Source organism: Lupinus angustifolius, chromosome LG13 (assembly GCF_001865875.1).
Source record: "Lupinus angustifolius cultivar Tanjil chromosome LG13, LupAngTanjil_v1.0, whole genome shotgun sequence".
Classification (NCBI taxonomy): domain Eukaryota; kingdom Viridiplantae; phylum Streptophyta; class Magnoliopsida; order Fabales; family Fabaceae; genus Lupinus; species Lupinus angustifolius.
Window position 1 is genome coordinate 4,530,132 of NC_032021.1, and position 15,184 is coordinate 4,545,315.

Sequence of the window (15,184 nt, forward strand, 5' to 3'; positions counted from 1 at the left end):
GATTTTGCAATTCCCTCTATGACCTTTCATGTTGGAGACAACACAATTACCTTACAAGGCGATCCCTCAACTACACCAACTCTCTCCACCTACAATCACCTTTCTCGACTAATCCACATGGATGCAGTTGTCTCTTTTCATACTGTTACATTTCTAGCCTTACCAGAAACGAACCATAACCATACACAACAAGCCTCACCCATCCCTTCCGAAATACAAACCATTCTCACAATCTACAAAACCATATTTCAAAACCCTGAAACCCTACTCCTAAAAGGACCACATGACCATCACATTCCACTCATTCCTAACTCTAGCCCAATCTCACTGAAGCCCTGCCGATACCCACATTCTCAAAAGGAAGAAATGACTACAATGATAAAGAAAATGCTTACAGATGGGATCATTATCCCTAGCACTAGTCCATTTTCTTCCCCCAGTACTTTTGGTAAAGAAGAAGGATGACACTTAGTGATTTTGTGTGGATTATCACGCTCTCAACAACATTACAGTGCGAGATCGTTGTCCAATCCCAACAAGTGATGAATTACTGGATGAACTTGGAGGAGCTACTTGTTTTTCTTAAATTGATTTGTGCTCAGGGTACCATCAAATTCGTGTGCAGAGCGAAGATACCCACAAGACTGCTTTTCGTACTTGTGATGGTCATTATGAGTTCCTGGTCATGTCGTTTGGGCTGACTAATGCCCCTGCCACTTTTCAAGCAGCAATGAATGACCTCCTCCGAACTTATCTAAGGCGTTTTATACTGGTGTTCTTTGATGACATACTTATTTACAGTTCATCATTAAAAGACCATCAAGTTCATTTGAAGCTGGTTTTGGACCTATTACTTTATAACCGGTTTTATGCAAAATTATCCAAGTGTTCCTTTGGAGTTAATTTGGTTAGTTATCTTGGTCACATTATTTCTGCAATTGGAGTCCAACCAGACCTAGAGAAAATACTTGTCATGACAGCTTGGCCAGAGCCACGGTCTCTAACAACCCTAAGAGGTTTCTTGGGCTTGACAGAATTTTACCGAAAGTTTGTCAAAATTTATGCTACTCTCGCCGCTCCGCTCACCGATTTACTTCGAGTTCAACAGTTTATATGGAGTATAGTGGCACAGCAGGCCTTTACACAACTAAATAGCTCTATGACTACCACCCCAGTATTACAACTATCGAATTTCACTAAATAGTTTGTAGTGGAAACATATGCTTCAGCGGTAGCTATTGGCGTAGTCCTATCTCAGAGGGACATCCACAAGCCTTCTTCAGTAAGAAGATGTCTTTCCGTATGCAAAACGCCTCGGCTTATGTCCGCGAAATGTACGTCGTAATTGAATCTGTAAAAAAATAGCGTCAGTATCTCATTGAAAGACATTTTATTATAATTACATATCAACATAGTATCAAACATTTGATGGCACAAGGGTTACACACCCCAAAGCAACAAAAATGGGCTACTAAATAAATTGGGTTTGACTATGAGATTAAGTATCAACCAAGTACCTCCAATCGAGTGGCCAATGCCCTGAGCCGTTATCACAGTGAAGAGTCGTCTGTCCTGTTGGCCATCTCATCTCCCATGCCAAAAATCATTGTTACTCTATGGTCATTTTATTCAACACCTGCCGGCAAACAGTTGTTGCACATTCATGAATCACATGTTTCCACACAAGAATTCCACATTTCCCAAGGTATTCTATTCTATCGGAATCGAATTTACATACCCGAATTCCAGGACCTCCATTCCACTTTGATTCGAGAATTCCATGAATCACCAAGTGCGGGACATTCCAAATTTAAACCTTCTTTAGCTCGGCTCACAACCGCTTGTCACTGGCCCGGGGCAGCCAAGGATTTGAAATTGTATATCTGAAGTTGAGCAACATGCCAATATAACAAATACCTGCCAAAAAAAGCAATGGATTACTTCAGCCACTAAGTATTTCAGATAAAGTCTGGGAAGAGTTATCAATGGACTTTATAACTAACTTACCTCCATCACAGGGTCACACCGTCATTTGGGTGGTCGTTGATAGGCTAACAAAATATACTCACTTTATTGCGATGCCAAAAAAGTTCACTGTAGAGGTATTGGCCAGGTGATTTTTGACTGAGATATGCCGACTACATGGTGTCCCTAAGCCCATAGTTTCAGACCGAGATAAGCTTTTCTTGAGCAAGTTCTGGAAGGAACTTTTTCGACTCTTAGGGACAAAACTCTGTTATAGCACAACTTATTACCGACAGTCTCATGGACAGACAGAGGATGTCAACTGTTGCCTCCAAACTTATCTTCGATGTTTTTCGGGATCTCACCCGAAAAAGTGGCACACCCACTTGGCCTTAGCCGAATACTGGTACAATACTAGTACCCACTCCTCCTTGCATGTGTCCCAATTCGAAGCACTCGATGGTCGTACACCACCAAGTATTTGTGATTATCTCAATGGGTGTTCCTCCAACACGGCTGTCCAAGATACTCTGCTCACAAGAACAGAGGCGTTAACACAGTTGAAACAAAATTTTCGCCATGCACAACAGCGATCGAAACAACAAGCAGATTCGGGTCGAAATGATATTACCATTCTTCCTAGCGAGTGGGTATTGTTGAAACTCCAACCCTATATACAACAATCTATAGCAAACCGCACATCCACTAAGTTGTGCAAACGATTCTTTGGGCCGTTTCAGATCAAAAGGTGCATCGGTCCTGTTGCCTATGAACTCACTTTATCGGAGACGACCAAGATCCATCTGGTTTTCCATGTGTCAATGTTCAGGAGATTCCATGGAGACCCCCACGGTTCAAGGGTAACTCTTCCAGAGGAGGACATACGGGTACTCTCACAAGATGAAACTCTCCAAAATCAAGATATCTCTTTAGAAATGAACACGGCTAAAAAGGGTGTTCCTGAAATCTTAAGAGAAAGATTATTGAAAGGAGAAGAGGAATTCAAGAGTAAGTACCGAGAGGAGTACTTAACTCAACACGGGAATCTGTCTAATAGGGTGAAGGCCAAAGAAGAGGGCTTTCACATGCCTCTATCACTCATTAAAAAAAAACCCCTATTTGTGGCGTTGTTGGATACAACAATTGAATTAGGACCCTTGGATAATACAACAATGCAGAAAAAGCTGACTCCTTGGGGACAAGGTCACACTTGAAGAGGTGTGGAATGATGGGATTTCCACACTAGGCCCCACGACCAGTCACAACTCCAGGCCCAACAAGGTGAAGAAGAAACACACTTGGCTGGCAAATTATAATTAGCTTTCTAATTTCTTATGTTATTATTTTATGTTGGTAATTTCTTAGGAATATTGGGCTTCTGAGTGAACAGCCCAGGAACAATGTTGCCCTAATTTCATATGTTGCTATTAATATCTACTACAGCAGCTACCAGAATTAATGAAGTATTTTTCAGTATAATTTTTCTCTTATTATTTCCTTAGTTCTTGTGATTGTTTTAGCAAGGATCCTTCTTGGTGTTTCATAATTTCTATTAGCTATTACCCGTACCTATCGGTGCTCATTGCAATCACTATTTTTATTGTTCTTTCAGCGTCATCATTGAGGCTATTTCATTTATTTAGATTTTAGACCCATGCTTTATAAAAGCTGAAGACCTGTAGTTAATTTTGCTCCACAGTTAGCTGTGAAGGCCATTTTGATGTAGAACTTTTTGAATATAGCTCCAAAATTTAGTTGGTTCGGAGGCACACATCAGATAGGGAGTGTCAAGTAAATGGGTTGAAGAATATGACTTCGTTCAGAAAAAAGGTTCGGAATAGCATAGCTGTGCTTGTTCTTCAATATAAAATTATAAATGGACCATCACACTACTTTCTACTTGACAGAAAATCATGTTCTAAAAAAGATCAATGAAGAAGGTTGTCAATTTATTTTATCATTACTAGATTCATTTTTTCCAACCTAGATCACCCACAAAGAAAATCATAAACTACTTAACTACCAACTAACTCATCATCTCACTGGCAAATCTTAACATGTAACAACCAACTAAGAGTTCCTCAAAGCCAACCAAAATGCAAGAGGACACAGATAAATCAATGCAGTTAATGGCACCAAAAATAAAATTGAACATAGAATAAAATAGTAAGTTTTAAAAGTAAAATTAAACATGCACCCAATGGCACCGAAAATAGTTAAAATCAAGTACACTCAATAGTCACTACAAGAACAACCATTACAACGATAATTAGTTAGTTCCAATATATAAATATTACTACTTCACATTTCAGTTTTCATTGTTTGGTTAGTAGTTATAGCTGGTCTATCTTCTTTGCATACTTACAATTCCCTCACATAAATCTGAAATAAAGTGATGTAGTGGCAAAAAAACAGTGTAACAAGCATTATTCCAATAATAAAAAGGTGAAACTGAAATAAATAATTGCAAATAATAGAAGCAGCATTCTTTATACAACAACCATGTACCTGGAGTTGATACTTTTTCTATTCAAAGGAGCTTGAAAAATAAAACAAAACAAAGTCTCCGTTACCTTAAAACCTCCTCAGAATCCTACATACCCCAAAAAACAAATAAAAAGACCCCACCTTGGAATTCAAAAAAAGCAAGAGACAATTTGTTTGAGTCATTTTCACAAACACCTCAAGCGCATACCTAAAGCTAGGAAGTGCTACCGCCACCACCACTGCTCGTGTTACGGATTCTATAAACAATGCGTCCTTTGGAAGAATCATAGCGACTAACCTCAACTTTGACTCTATCACCAGGCAAAATCCGAACAAAGTTCTTTCTGATTTTTCCAGAGACATAACCGAGGATAAGGTCTTGGTTATCGAGACGAACACGGAACATACCGTTGGGGAGAGATTCAGTGATAAGGCCTTCGTGGACCCATTTCTGCTCGCTGGATTTATCGGTGGTTGGAGGCTTGGCGCGGAGGATGAGGGTGGTGGCCGGAGGGGTTGGAAGAGGGTGGAGAAAGGAAAGGGTGTGAGAGTGGTGGAAGGTGAGAGTTGATGAAAGAGGGAGGAGAAGATGATTGTGGTGATGGGGATGGGGATTGTTGAGGATTGGAGTGTGGAATGGGAAAGAAGATGAGGTGAACATTTCTGTGAATTGTGAAGTGATTGGGATTTGATGTTGTGGTTGGGAAAATGGGATTTTGGAGGGATAAGGTTTCGCCAGGGAACTAAGGAACTCTGCCAAATCAATATCTTTTAAATTGCCCAAAATTGTTCAAGTAAGGTTCCGGGTCGGATTGCGATTTTGAGTTTTAAAGGTGAATAAGGGAAAATAAAAGAATTCATTATCATCTCACAAGTATTCCATAATGTCTATTTTTCTTAGTTTTCTTATAAAATCTAACTCATAAATATACTTTAAAAAATAATTTTATAAGGGATAATAATGTTTTGGTCTTGTAATTAAATTCTTAATCCTGAAACTTTTATTTGTATTCCTTACCCACTCATTAATACAACTCCTACAAAATTTAAGGAAATGTCTTAGGGTAAATGTAATTTTTTTGTTATCTTACGGTAGATGTGATTAACACTATTCTTTTTAATCGGCAAATGTAATTAACACTATGATAACTAACATTCACATTACTCTGCTTTAAGAAATGACATCAATCTTCTTAATATTTTTACTAAACGATTACCTTTGGAAAAATAACTTTCTTCCTGATATAAAAATTAGCCCCTTTCACAAAAGAAAGATAATTATACTTTTCAAATAATCAAGTTAGGATGAGTGGTAATTATAAGGGGCGTTTGCTTGCTTTTTTGGTACTATCACGCTTATAGGAATCAAACTATTGACTTTGGGAATTCAATGAGCCTTACACCACTAGATCAACATATTCTTAGTCTTTTCGCTTAATTCCATATTGTCAATGCTAACTCTAAAAAAAAACCAATTAGAGGTTTCTAATACTCCATTTTATAAGTTATTTTATAGTTTATATGCAACATTTATTTTTCCCTCATACATTATATGTCCATCAATTAAAACTATAACTTGTTGATATTTTCAAAAGGAGTTAGGAGGATAAACTGTAATGTTATAGTTTTTTTAAAGTCAAGAAAAATGACTACCTAACATAATTTTTGTAATTTAGTGAAAGATTTATTTTTTTTAAATATTGTTTTTAGAAAAGCAAAGTATTACTATACTCTTCAAAATATTATTTTTTTAAAATGAAAAATAAGATGCAAAAATAAAATCCTTTTGTTTTTAATGAAATGAGGATTTAGAAATACTAATTATCAACCGACAAAGCTCCACATATAAGCTTAATCACTCATCAACCATCTCATCATTACAATGACACAATAAACTTGTTTACCTATGCAAGAAATGGGGGACAAGCAAGACTTTAACAAGCAACTAAACACATACCTAAAATAATATGTAAGGTTGACATTTAACAATATCAAAATCATTCGTAAAATTGAAAGAGATAAATAAGCATATAAAATGTGTTATTGTAAAACAGCTCCTACGATCCTACCAAATATTAAGAAAATAAGCATATACATACATACATAAAAATAAAAATTCATTGAAGAATATATAAAATGGATAAATTAGAAAATAGGACAATATTAAATATTTGGGTTTCTAAATATTTATTTATATTGAAAAATTGTATTATCCACGTTCCAATTATCTTGTCATATATGAAAGCACCGATAAAGAAACCTGTTATTAGATTTTAAACCTGTATAACCTCTATTTTTTTGCAATAGTGTATACAAATTTTGCCCATTTACCAGTTTCATTCAGCCAGTTATGCTCGCTAAGCCCACAGGCATTAGGCAATGCGGGCGACCAACAGTGACCCATAAACATAATCTAAGAAGAAAAAAAGTAAGAAAATTTCAAAAAAGTTATGATGTAATATGATTTTATGTGAATTCTTTTACTTTTTAATCATTCACGATGCCCGCGGACCATCCGTTAGCCCGTTTTAAAACGGGCAGGATATTGAATTTTATCCATTAAGCCAATATGGACATGCCCGCATCCGCTTAAATTTTTACGGACATTTGTGGGCGCAATTGAAACAAGTCGGGCGGCCCATTTTACCATGTATAATTTTGAACTATGGGTCAATATAAACTTAAATACGAAGGTTTCAAAAACAAAACAAAAAATAGAACACAAGGGTGAAGTCATGGTAGCTGGGTGAAGAGAATACAATACAGAAGATATAATAGAGGTTGTGGGTATAGACTTCACTGATGTGGCGGCACAAAAACGATAGTGAAACAAAGGAGTATCTTGAAAGAGGAAGAAGGCTTAAACCCTCAAATCTTGTAGTCACCATTACCACCACCTGTCTCACCGTCGCCTTAGCCAACAGTTGTCCACTATGCCGCTCTCATCAAGTATCCAGATTCGTTTAGGTTTTATGGGAGAAGTTGAAGCTTTGGACATAATACGGGACGAACCCATTTACAACGAAACGGGTAAAACCCGAAAAAGAAGAAATGCTGAATCAAGGGAAATCACATGATTTCAGCATTTTTGCGATTTCCACATGGATCCAACCGAGTGCATCTCTGTACGATTTTGATGTGTGATCTGATCGCTAGGGGCTTCAAAAATGTAAAATCGACGATCTTACCTGATAATATCACCATGGATCTTATGTCATCCTAACAGCGCATTATATATTCATCTGCAACTACATATATTATCAAGAATTATGTGCAGGCACTGTTCATGAAAATAAGATAGTCTATAACAAGAGTTCAGCTATGTAATATAAAACATAAACCTGCTTGTAACTGTAATAAATTAATTATTATGAGCCTTTTGTATCAAGTCTCAAAATTGGGTTCATCAAGAAAATGTAGCAGCAGCCTCAGGCAATTGACCCAGTGGCTTGTTTCCGGCTGTTGTTAAAGGAGACAAGAATTTGTCACAGTCCTTAGCTCCGGTTCTCGCAAACTCTCTAACAAGCATATTCACATACATAGCTAAAGAATTCTTGAACAGCTTCGAGCAGCTCCTGTCACCCTGATCAACATCCTGAACTCCGCCTTTGACCAAACAGCCAACTTGAGCTCCATCCATATATGCTTTACACGCTATCAGAATATCATGTGCGCGGCTGCAGAAGTGGCCGGCAACAAATTCCTCAAAATTCTGAAACCAAAAAATTATCTGTAACAGTCAAATTTTTTAAACAGAAGGCAGTTACGAGTTTAGGCAATAATTACAGAATCAAAATTATAAGCTACTTGCACATTCTAGCACTTGTCTTGTTCTTCATTCAAATGCCTAAAACACACTAAACTAACACTTTATTCATACTGGGGTGAAAATATTTCATAACATATTCTAAGTTATAGCAAGCCCTTCGACCCTTTTCTGCAGGGAGGGTCAATGTTTAAAAGATACAATAACCTGAAGTGGGAACAAGCCAACTAATAGAAGATTGATAAGAAACAAATTCCATGTAGTTTTAAGGTAAAGATTAAGTGATTATGTGTATGCTGTTGTTAGATATGTACATTTGTTGATGAATATGCATTTAACTATTGATGTTCCGAGTTCTTCACAAAGACGAAAGACCATGTGCAATAAAACTAATGCAATGCATGTAGTATGGATTTTCACTAATGCAATGCATGTAGTATTGATTTTCACTACGTGATGACACATTCCAGTAGCAGGAAGTGTGTCTAAGTTGATGAGTATAGGAGTTTATCAAACAAAGGATGCTTCACTATTGATGATTTGAAATAGTAAATAGTAGTTCAAGGTCCACAACACACAAAAGAACCAAGACCTTGGAAAGGCTAAATGTAGCAAGCATAGAGATACTGTATTTAAAAAAATCCACTTTAGACTTGATGAGAAAGCAACAAACCATGTCAGCAAAAGTTTTGCAAAGATTGAGTCAGTATGTTTAACTAATTCGTAAAGTCTCTTGATTAATGCAGCTAAATGTAGTCAATGGTCAATGGCAAAATGTCAACTATAGACTAACGGAAGTAAATATATCTTACATCCCTACTACTTCAGAAATAACTGAAAAGAAATCCTCGAAACTATTTGCCTATATTTGATAACTATTGTTCTAAATGACACTTGCTTCCTAAATTAGATACAGTTTATTACTTCTCTCATTTGTCTCCATTGCTTGCCAAATAGAACTGGCACATGCCTATGCATAATTTCCTTGAGGTGGTAAGAATGAACATGGTAAAACACACTTTTTAAAACAATATAACATGTTTGAGATATTAAAAAATAAAGAACCAAAATATGGGTTCTAGAATCCAACCTTTGGAGGATTCCTAATCATATACACCATTGTTCTCAATGATAGGATAAATATATCCTCATTATACCGCAGGGACTTTGTTTCACCACTTGCTGAACCATTGGAACGTGCAAATCCAGGCTCATTAAAGTAAGGCTTTGCATTCAAGATTAGACCTTGTATAGAGACTAGAACCTGTAAAATAGTTGAAACACCTGGAAGCCACTTCTCATTCTTACTGCCAGACCAGGTATTGAGTAGACTAAGGCATACTTTGCCACAATTATATAAATTTGGGTTGAGCCGAAGGCCGCCAGAGTTGTAATGGACATGCTGCCATGAAAATGTATCTCGAGTCAGACTTGAAAGCAAATAGAGTGAACATGAACATAATGTTAGTCCTACAGTATCCTTAACCACATACCGGGGGAATATTAGGATAGGCACTAGGGAAGAAAACATCAAAAAAGAAAAGACCATCATGATAAGGAGTTCCCTCAGCTCCAATAATAACAGCCCGCAAAATATCTATCCTTGATTCATAAACTCGGACAAATATTGAGTCTGGTGGAGATAAATGATAGTCAAAGAAACAGTTAGAGATTATGTAAAAACCCTGTGGAGGTTGCACATTATGATATTCAAAACAAAATCTACAACTATTTCTAACTTCAAGTTACAGAACAAGTATCTGGTCACACTGGAAAAAAATATTAAGCACTGTGAAATCCATTTGATAAGGAAAATACTAAAGCTAATTTGTAACAGGAGCACTAAACAAACAAGCTCACCAGGCAAATCCTTCTCCAATGACTTCCACTCTTCCTGGATTCTTTTAGCCCAATTCTTAGAATGCTGTTCAAGAATTGAATTGATGATAAACCAAAATAATTAAGATTAAAACTAAAACAAAATGCATTTAAAAAACAAAGTTACCTGCTTCACGGAAGAATCAACATGAACAAAGTAATGGTCTGAAGTGTCTTCAATAGTGTCAAACTGTTTAAAATTTCCGAATTTTCTCAGAATTTCATCTCTGGCTTCATCAGAGATTGTCACAACAGTATTATCAGTAGTAGATCCATTGTGAACCAATGTATTATCAAACAGTTGCTCAGGAGGAGGAGGATGGGCATGATTGAAAAAATTAGAATTAGTAAATGGCTTAACATAAGGAGGGCTCTTAAACCACCAAGGATTTGTTACTTCAATTCCTGGAGGATACAATGACCCAATTTCAGGTCCAACGAAATTTGAATTATGTGAACCACTACTTCCACCTGCCTTCTTTGCACTTGCAGATTGTCCCCAATATGGAGTTACACCTCCATATACCTTCATAGTCTCCGAATTGTATATAAGTTCATCGCTATTCAAAGCATCCAAAACACTATGCTTCTTTTTACCCTCAGAAGGTCCCAAATGCAAATGAGGTTTAGAAGACTCTCCTAATGAAAACTTAAACTTACGCCTCCTGCATTGATAGGCATCTGATTTCTTCCTACTTGGGACAGTTTGAGAAAAAAAATGAGCAGAAGATAACTCTATTTCGGAAGGATGACCAATAGAGTCCGTTTTGATTTGTAAACTAGAACTACCCACTGAAGGTCCTTGGGCAACAGGGTAAGTAGGTTCTAATGACCACGGAATCTGTGGTAAGTTTGTTTCACAAGCATTTTTAGCATCAGACTGAATATGACCCAGAGGATACAAGGAGCTACCACCAGTCTTCTTTGAAACTAAATCATACTCTGCCAACCAAGGAATGGGTGCCTCAATTCCAGGAGGTATATCCACATTATCAAAATGAGCCTGTAATAAAGCATAATCATCTACGTCCATATAATCATCCGAAAAAAGATCACTGTAGTCGTCTTCATCACATGATTGGTCAGAACCATGGTCATCAACACTGTTTAAATTATGCGCTGCTGAAGTATAACCATTGGAAGACTCCATCCCGCTACCTAGCTCAGATTTTTCCATAACAGGCGGATGAAATATCTCATTAAACATGTCCTGAAAAAATTTCAATCAAAATTTTGCAGTCATACTTTATGCCATAACATCACTCAGCTGCAGGGAAAAAAACAATGTTTACACAAACCATAACTTGATGATCACCATAACCATCATGAACACCTTCAATTTTCTTCCCCTTGTTACTTATACCAACCTTTTCACCATTTAACACTAAACCCGCAGAGTCATCATCGTTGTCAACGTCGATGACATCATGAAATATGGCCTAAAAAGTGAAAACAATTAATTTACTTATGGGTCTGATTAAGAAAAACAAAGACTCGTAGGTAGGTCATAGAATCTTGGAGGAAAAAAGATACAGGGGCAAATTAAATTTAACAAAACTGTGCTTTTGAGATTTATGTCAAGGCCGGGTATAAAACTATAATATAATCAACAATAATCAAGTCAAATCCAATATCTCCTAATAAAAATTCGGAAAGAAAGCAGAGAACTGCAAGGGACTCAAACATACAGTCAGATAATGAAATACACCTGCATTATGATGAAAACACATACAATTGACGATTAAGAAGCAAAATCTATGGGGGTGGGGTACTGATAAAAGACCCAGCATCTCTTGCAAAGTCTAATAAGGACTTTAGTCCCCTAACTTCACTCGAAAACACAACCATATCAGGAAAAAACAACCAGGAATGGAAAAACAAACTTCACAGGATGCAGACACAATCCAATGACTGATACTATTAATATCAGTGAGTGAAATGGGCGAGTAGTCCCTTCTCTACTTATTCCATCCAATAAACAAATTTAGCTTAGCTGAGTTCTGTCAAAAACACTGAATACTTTTTTGGATGTGTAGCATTACTTGACAAAAACATGGTCACCCCTTCAGTGGTATCCAATTCCCAATCTAAACTGAAATCTCAGCCATTAGATAAAAATTTCATAAACTTCAATCACTTTTGGTAGAAACAGTGTAACCAACAACTAAGACCCGAAATAAATGTGAAAATGATATAAAAGAAATTATATAACAAAACACGCCCACAGCCAGAGTTGGCCAGCAAGGAAGTACAGATACGATAGACACATACACAGGATACAAAAAAAGAAGTATAAAGTTCAATAAAATATGGCCCAGAGTATCTAATACAGATACGTGCCGAACACGTAACCAAGATACCTTTCGGACATAAACCAAGATACATGACATGAAACCAAGATATGGGACATATTGGATGCGAAACCGAGACAGCGGCTTCTATGAAGTGTCCCTGTTTCCTTGCTGGCCAGTTTCCAAAGAAGAAACACTGAAATTTTACAATGTTGGAATCAAAACATTCAAGCCTCGCCAATTTTCTTTTTTGATCGGCTCTAGCCTCAATGAACACTACAAAATTAAATCCGTCTACATCAACAGCACACTTAGAAAACACATAGCATGATGTAAAGCAACAAACCTCAGAAGCTATCACGAAATGAATGGGACAACAACATCAAAAAACACCACTTGAAAAACGGGTCAATCGAAATCAAAATGGATTAGCCAAAAAACGATCATTTCCGAAAACCCATATTAAAAAAAACACAAGTTCAACACCTTGCATATGATTCACGAGACAGCAAGAAAAAAAATAAAACCAAAACCACATAATTTATGAAAAAAATTGATAAAATAACAAGTACCAATTATACCTCTTTCTGTTTAGCAGGGTTGTGAGTAATTGGGGTTGGAATTTCAATAACATCAGGGTCTAAGTGATGAGAAGTGCTCCCAGAATGCATTCTGTAACACAAGGAACAAAGAGTGAGAACAAATGTGTGTTTTGATGCACGTGTGAAGAAAGAAAGTGAAGAAAAATTACGAAAGATAAAGAGAAAGTGACTTGGAAAAATATGATTATTGTTGTGAGTGAAGAGAAAGGAGAAAGGTTATTTATCATGGTATTGCTTCGCGCCTTGTCATGGTGATCATCATCATGGATTGCGATGAAAACCTTGTTTTTAATCTGTTCAGGAAATAAGGCCACGTTTTTGAGCTATTTATTACGACCACTGTCACTATCCCTTTGGCACGTTTATTTTCTCATCTTTTGTATCACTTCATATACTCTTCTTTTGATTTAAAAAATATTATTTAAATTATAATTATTAAATATTATTCTAACTAATCACATTTTCTAACACTTAAAAATGATACAACAGTTATGAACCCCTCCTTAATACATTATCTTTTTATACTACTATTTATATCTATTACTTTTTTTGGTAAGAAGTTAATTCATTTTAGATTTCTATGCCTATTATATCTCAAGTATCATTCATAAGAATCACAAATCTAACAAATTCTTATATTATTAGATTAGTATAATATATTTAGATCATTCATTATATTATTACTATGAATACAAGTAGTTACTTTTTTTATTCTTTTAAGATATTGTAAGATTATAATTTTAGATTCATTTTAGTATTATTTTTTAATTGATTGTCTTAATATAAAAAATAGACATAATTAAAAGCTTTAAAATGATATAAGAAAGGTATTAAATGATATGGAATTTTCTTATAATAATTAAAAAATAAGTATGTTTGTTGCTTCTAACTCTGCATGTCTAGCTTAACTTTACTTTACCAATCTTATTCGCCCACTTTCAACTTATTAATCAAGCAAAAGTGTTTTTATTCATTAATTTATTAGTGAGGATTAACATACTCTAATAATAAAAATTTTAAACTTACTTCTATCATAGTTATCAATTTTATGGTTTAGATCTACTTACTAATTTAAATCATTGGATTTCCCTAAAATTAATAACTAGCATATGGAGTAAGTTTAAAAAACTTACTCTTGAAATAAACTGATTTCTCCCCTTCTTTATTTATAATGTGAGAGATTGTTACTTATTATTATGCTTTAGCTCCATCATGAATTTTACAAAATCAACTTTTTATAAAATGATTAAATTAATCATCTTAGTAGAAAATGTCACCTGATAAATAATTTAAATCTTTATAATATAGAAAAGGAAGTAAATAAATGCAAATATTTAAAAAGTTATTATAGGTTTCAATTTTTTATTGCCTTTTCATTTTACAAATAACAGTTAAAAGTAGTGACATAAATGTATAAGAAAAAATATTTTATGGAAATCTTAAATTATATATTGTAAAAGAAATGAAAATGTTTGATTCACATATTTTTATATGAAAATGTTAACCTTTTTTATTAAACGACTTTCTCCATTATATAAATAATTTCTATCAATCAAACATTGATTCAAATATGGTAAAGTAATTAAGCAAGTCACCATATTTCCAAGAATATGTTAAAAATATTCCACAAATCAAACACCACCTAAATTATCCATTAGCAAAGTTGCTTATATAATATGTTTTGATAAAAAGTTGAACAGTTTTATAAGAGGATAGTTTACATGGTTTTTAACAAATGAAAAGTGTCTCCATTTGTTTCTCCTTAAAGGAAATAAAATAGTAAAGATTCAACCTAATCAACCTATTCATATTTTTTTTTTAATTATAATAAAATTATGTGATGGGCTAGAGGATAAATGTGTTATTTGACTTGATTAGACTAAAGTAAGATGTTTCCAAGAAGGAAAAAATGTTTTTTTTTTCAATTTACAAGAGTGCAAATTATTGTTAGATAAAATATTAATAGGCATCCCAGAATTTGAATGAGAATGTTCAAACTTATTCAAGAAGTGAATAATTAATGCTTATTGGGTTCACAATATTGATTGAAATCGTTAAAAATAATGGGGAATATGTAAGGTTTATGTTTGACCATAGAGACTAGAACAATATGAAACAGTGAAGAAACATGACAAATAAGCAAGCCACTATCAAATACGAGTATATGACCTAGACGTGGTGGTCACTGGACCATG

At 35.1% G+C, this 15,184-nt stretch overlaps 2 protein-coding genes across 5 annotated transcripts; both read right to left on the bottom strand.

Moving 5' to 3' along the window:
• Positions 4,401 to 5,208, bottom strand: LOC109363212 (translation initiation factor IF-1, chloroplastic). The gene has a single exon (XM_019609388.1). It carries the CDS (start codon positions 5,111 to 5,113, stop codon positions 4,667 to 4,669), a length of 447 nt encoding a protein of 148 aa, XP_019464933.1. The 5' UTR covers positions 5,114 to 5,208; the 3' UTR covers positions 4,401 to 4,666.
• Positions 7,650 to 13,327, bottom strand: LOC109325777 (probable ubiquitin-conjugating enzyme E2 26). 4 transcript variants are annotated; one of them, XM_019558332.1, is made up of 8 exons: positions 13,139 to 13,327; positions 12,969 to 13,059; positions 11,394 to 11,535; positions 10,224 to 11,308; positions 10,079 to 10,142; positions 9,712 to 9,851; positions 9,309 to 9,620; positions 7,650 to 8,164 (listed from the first exon to the last, which is right to left on the bottom strand). In XM_019558332.1, the coding sequence occupies exons 2-8, from the start codon at positions 13,056 to 13,058 to the stop codon at positions 7,859 to 7,861; spliced, it is 2,139 nt and encodes a 712-aa protein (XP_019413877.1). In that variant the 5' UTR covers position 13,059; positions 13,139 to 13,327; the 3' UTR covers positions 7,650 to 7,858. The 4 variants fall into 4 exon arrangements, with proteins under 4 accessions (XP_019413877.1, XP_019413879.1, XP_019413878.1 ...); XM_019558334.1 differs by having other exon boundaries at positions 10,224 to 11,306; positions 11,464 to 11,535; positions 12,969 to 13,327; XM_019558333.1 differs by having other exon boundaries at positions 10,224 to 11,306; positions 11,395 to 11,535; positions 12,969 to 13,327.

Bases quoted from the DNA above. Each gene is read 5' to 3' on its own strand.
- LOC109363212 (XM_019609388.1), bottom strand. From the start codon at position 5,113: ATGTTCACCTCATCTTCTTTCCCATTCCACACTCCAATCCTCAACAAT.
- LOC109325777 (XM_019558332.1), bottom strand. From the start codon at position 13,058: ATGCATTCTGGGAGCACTTCTCATCACTTAGACCCTGATGTTATTGAA. The intron at 11,536-12,968 runs GTATAATTGGTA...TTCACTTTTTAG, and splicing joins ACCCTGCTAAACAGAAAGAG to GCCATATTTCATGATGTCAT. The intron at 11,309-11,393 runs TTTGTGTAAACA...TGAAATTTTTTC, and splicing joins TGGTGATCATCAAGTTATGG to AGGACATGTTTAATGAGATA.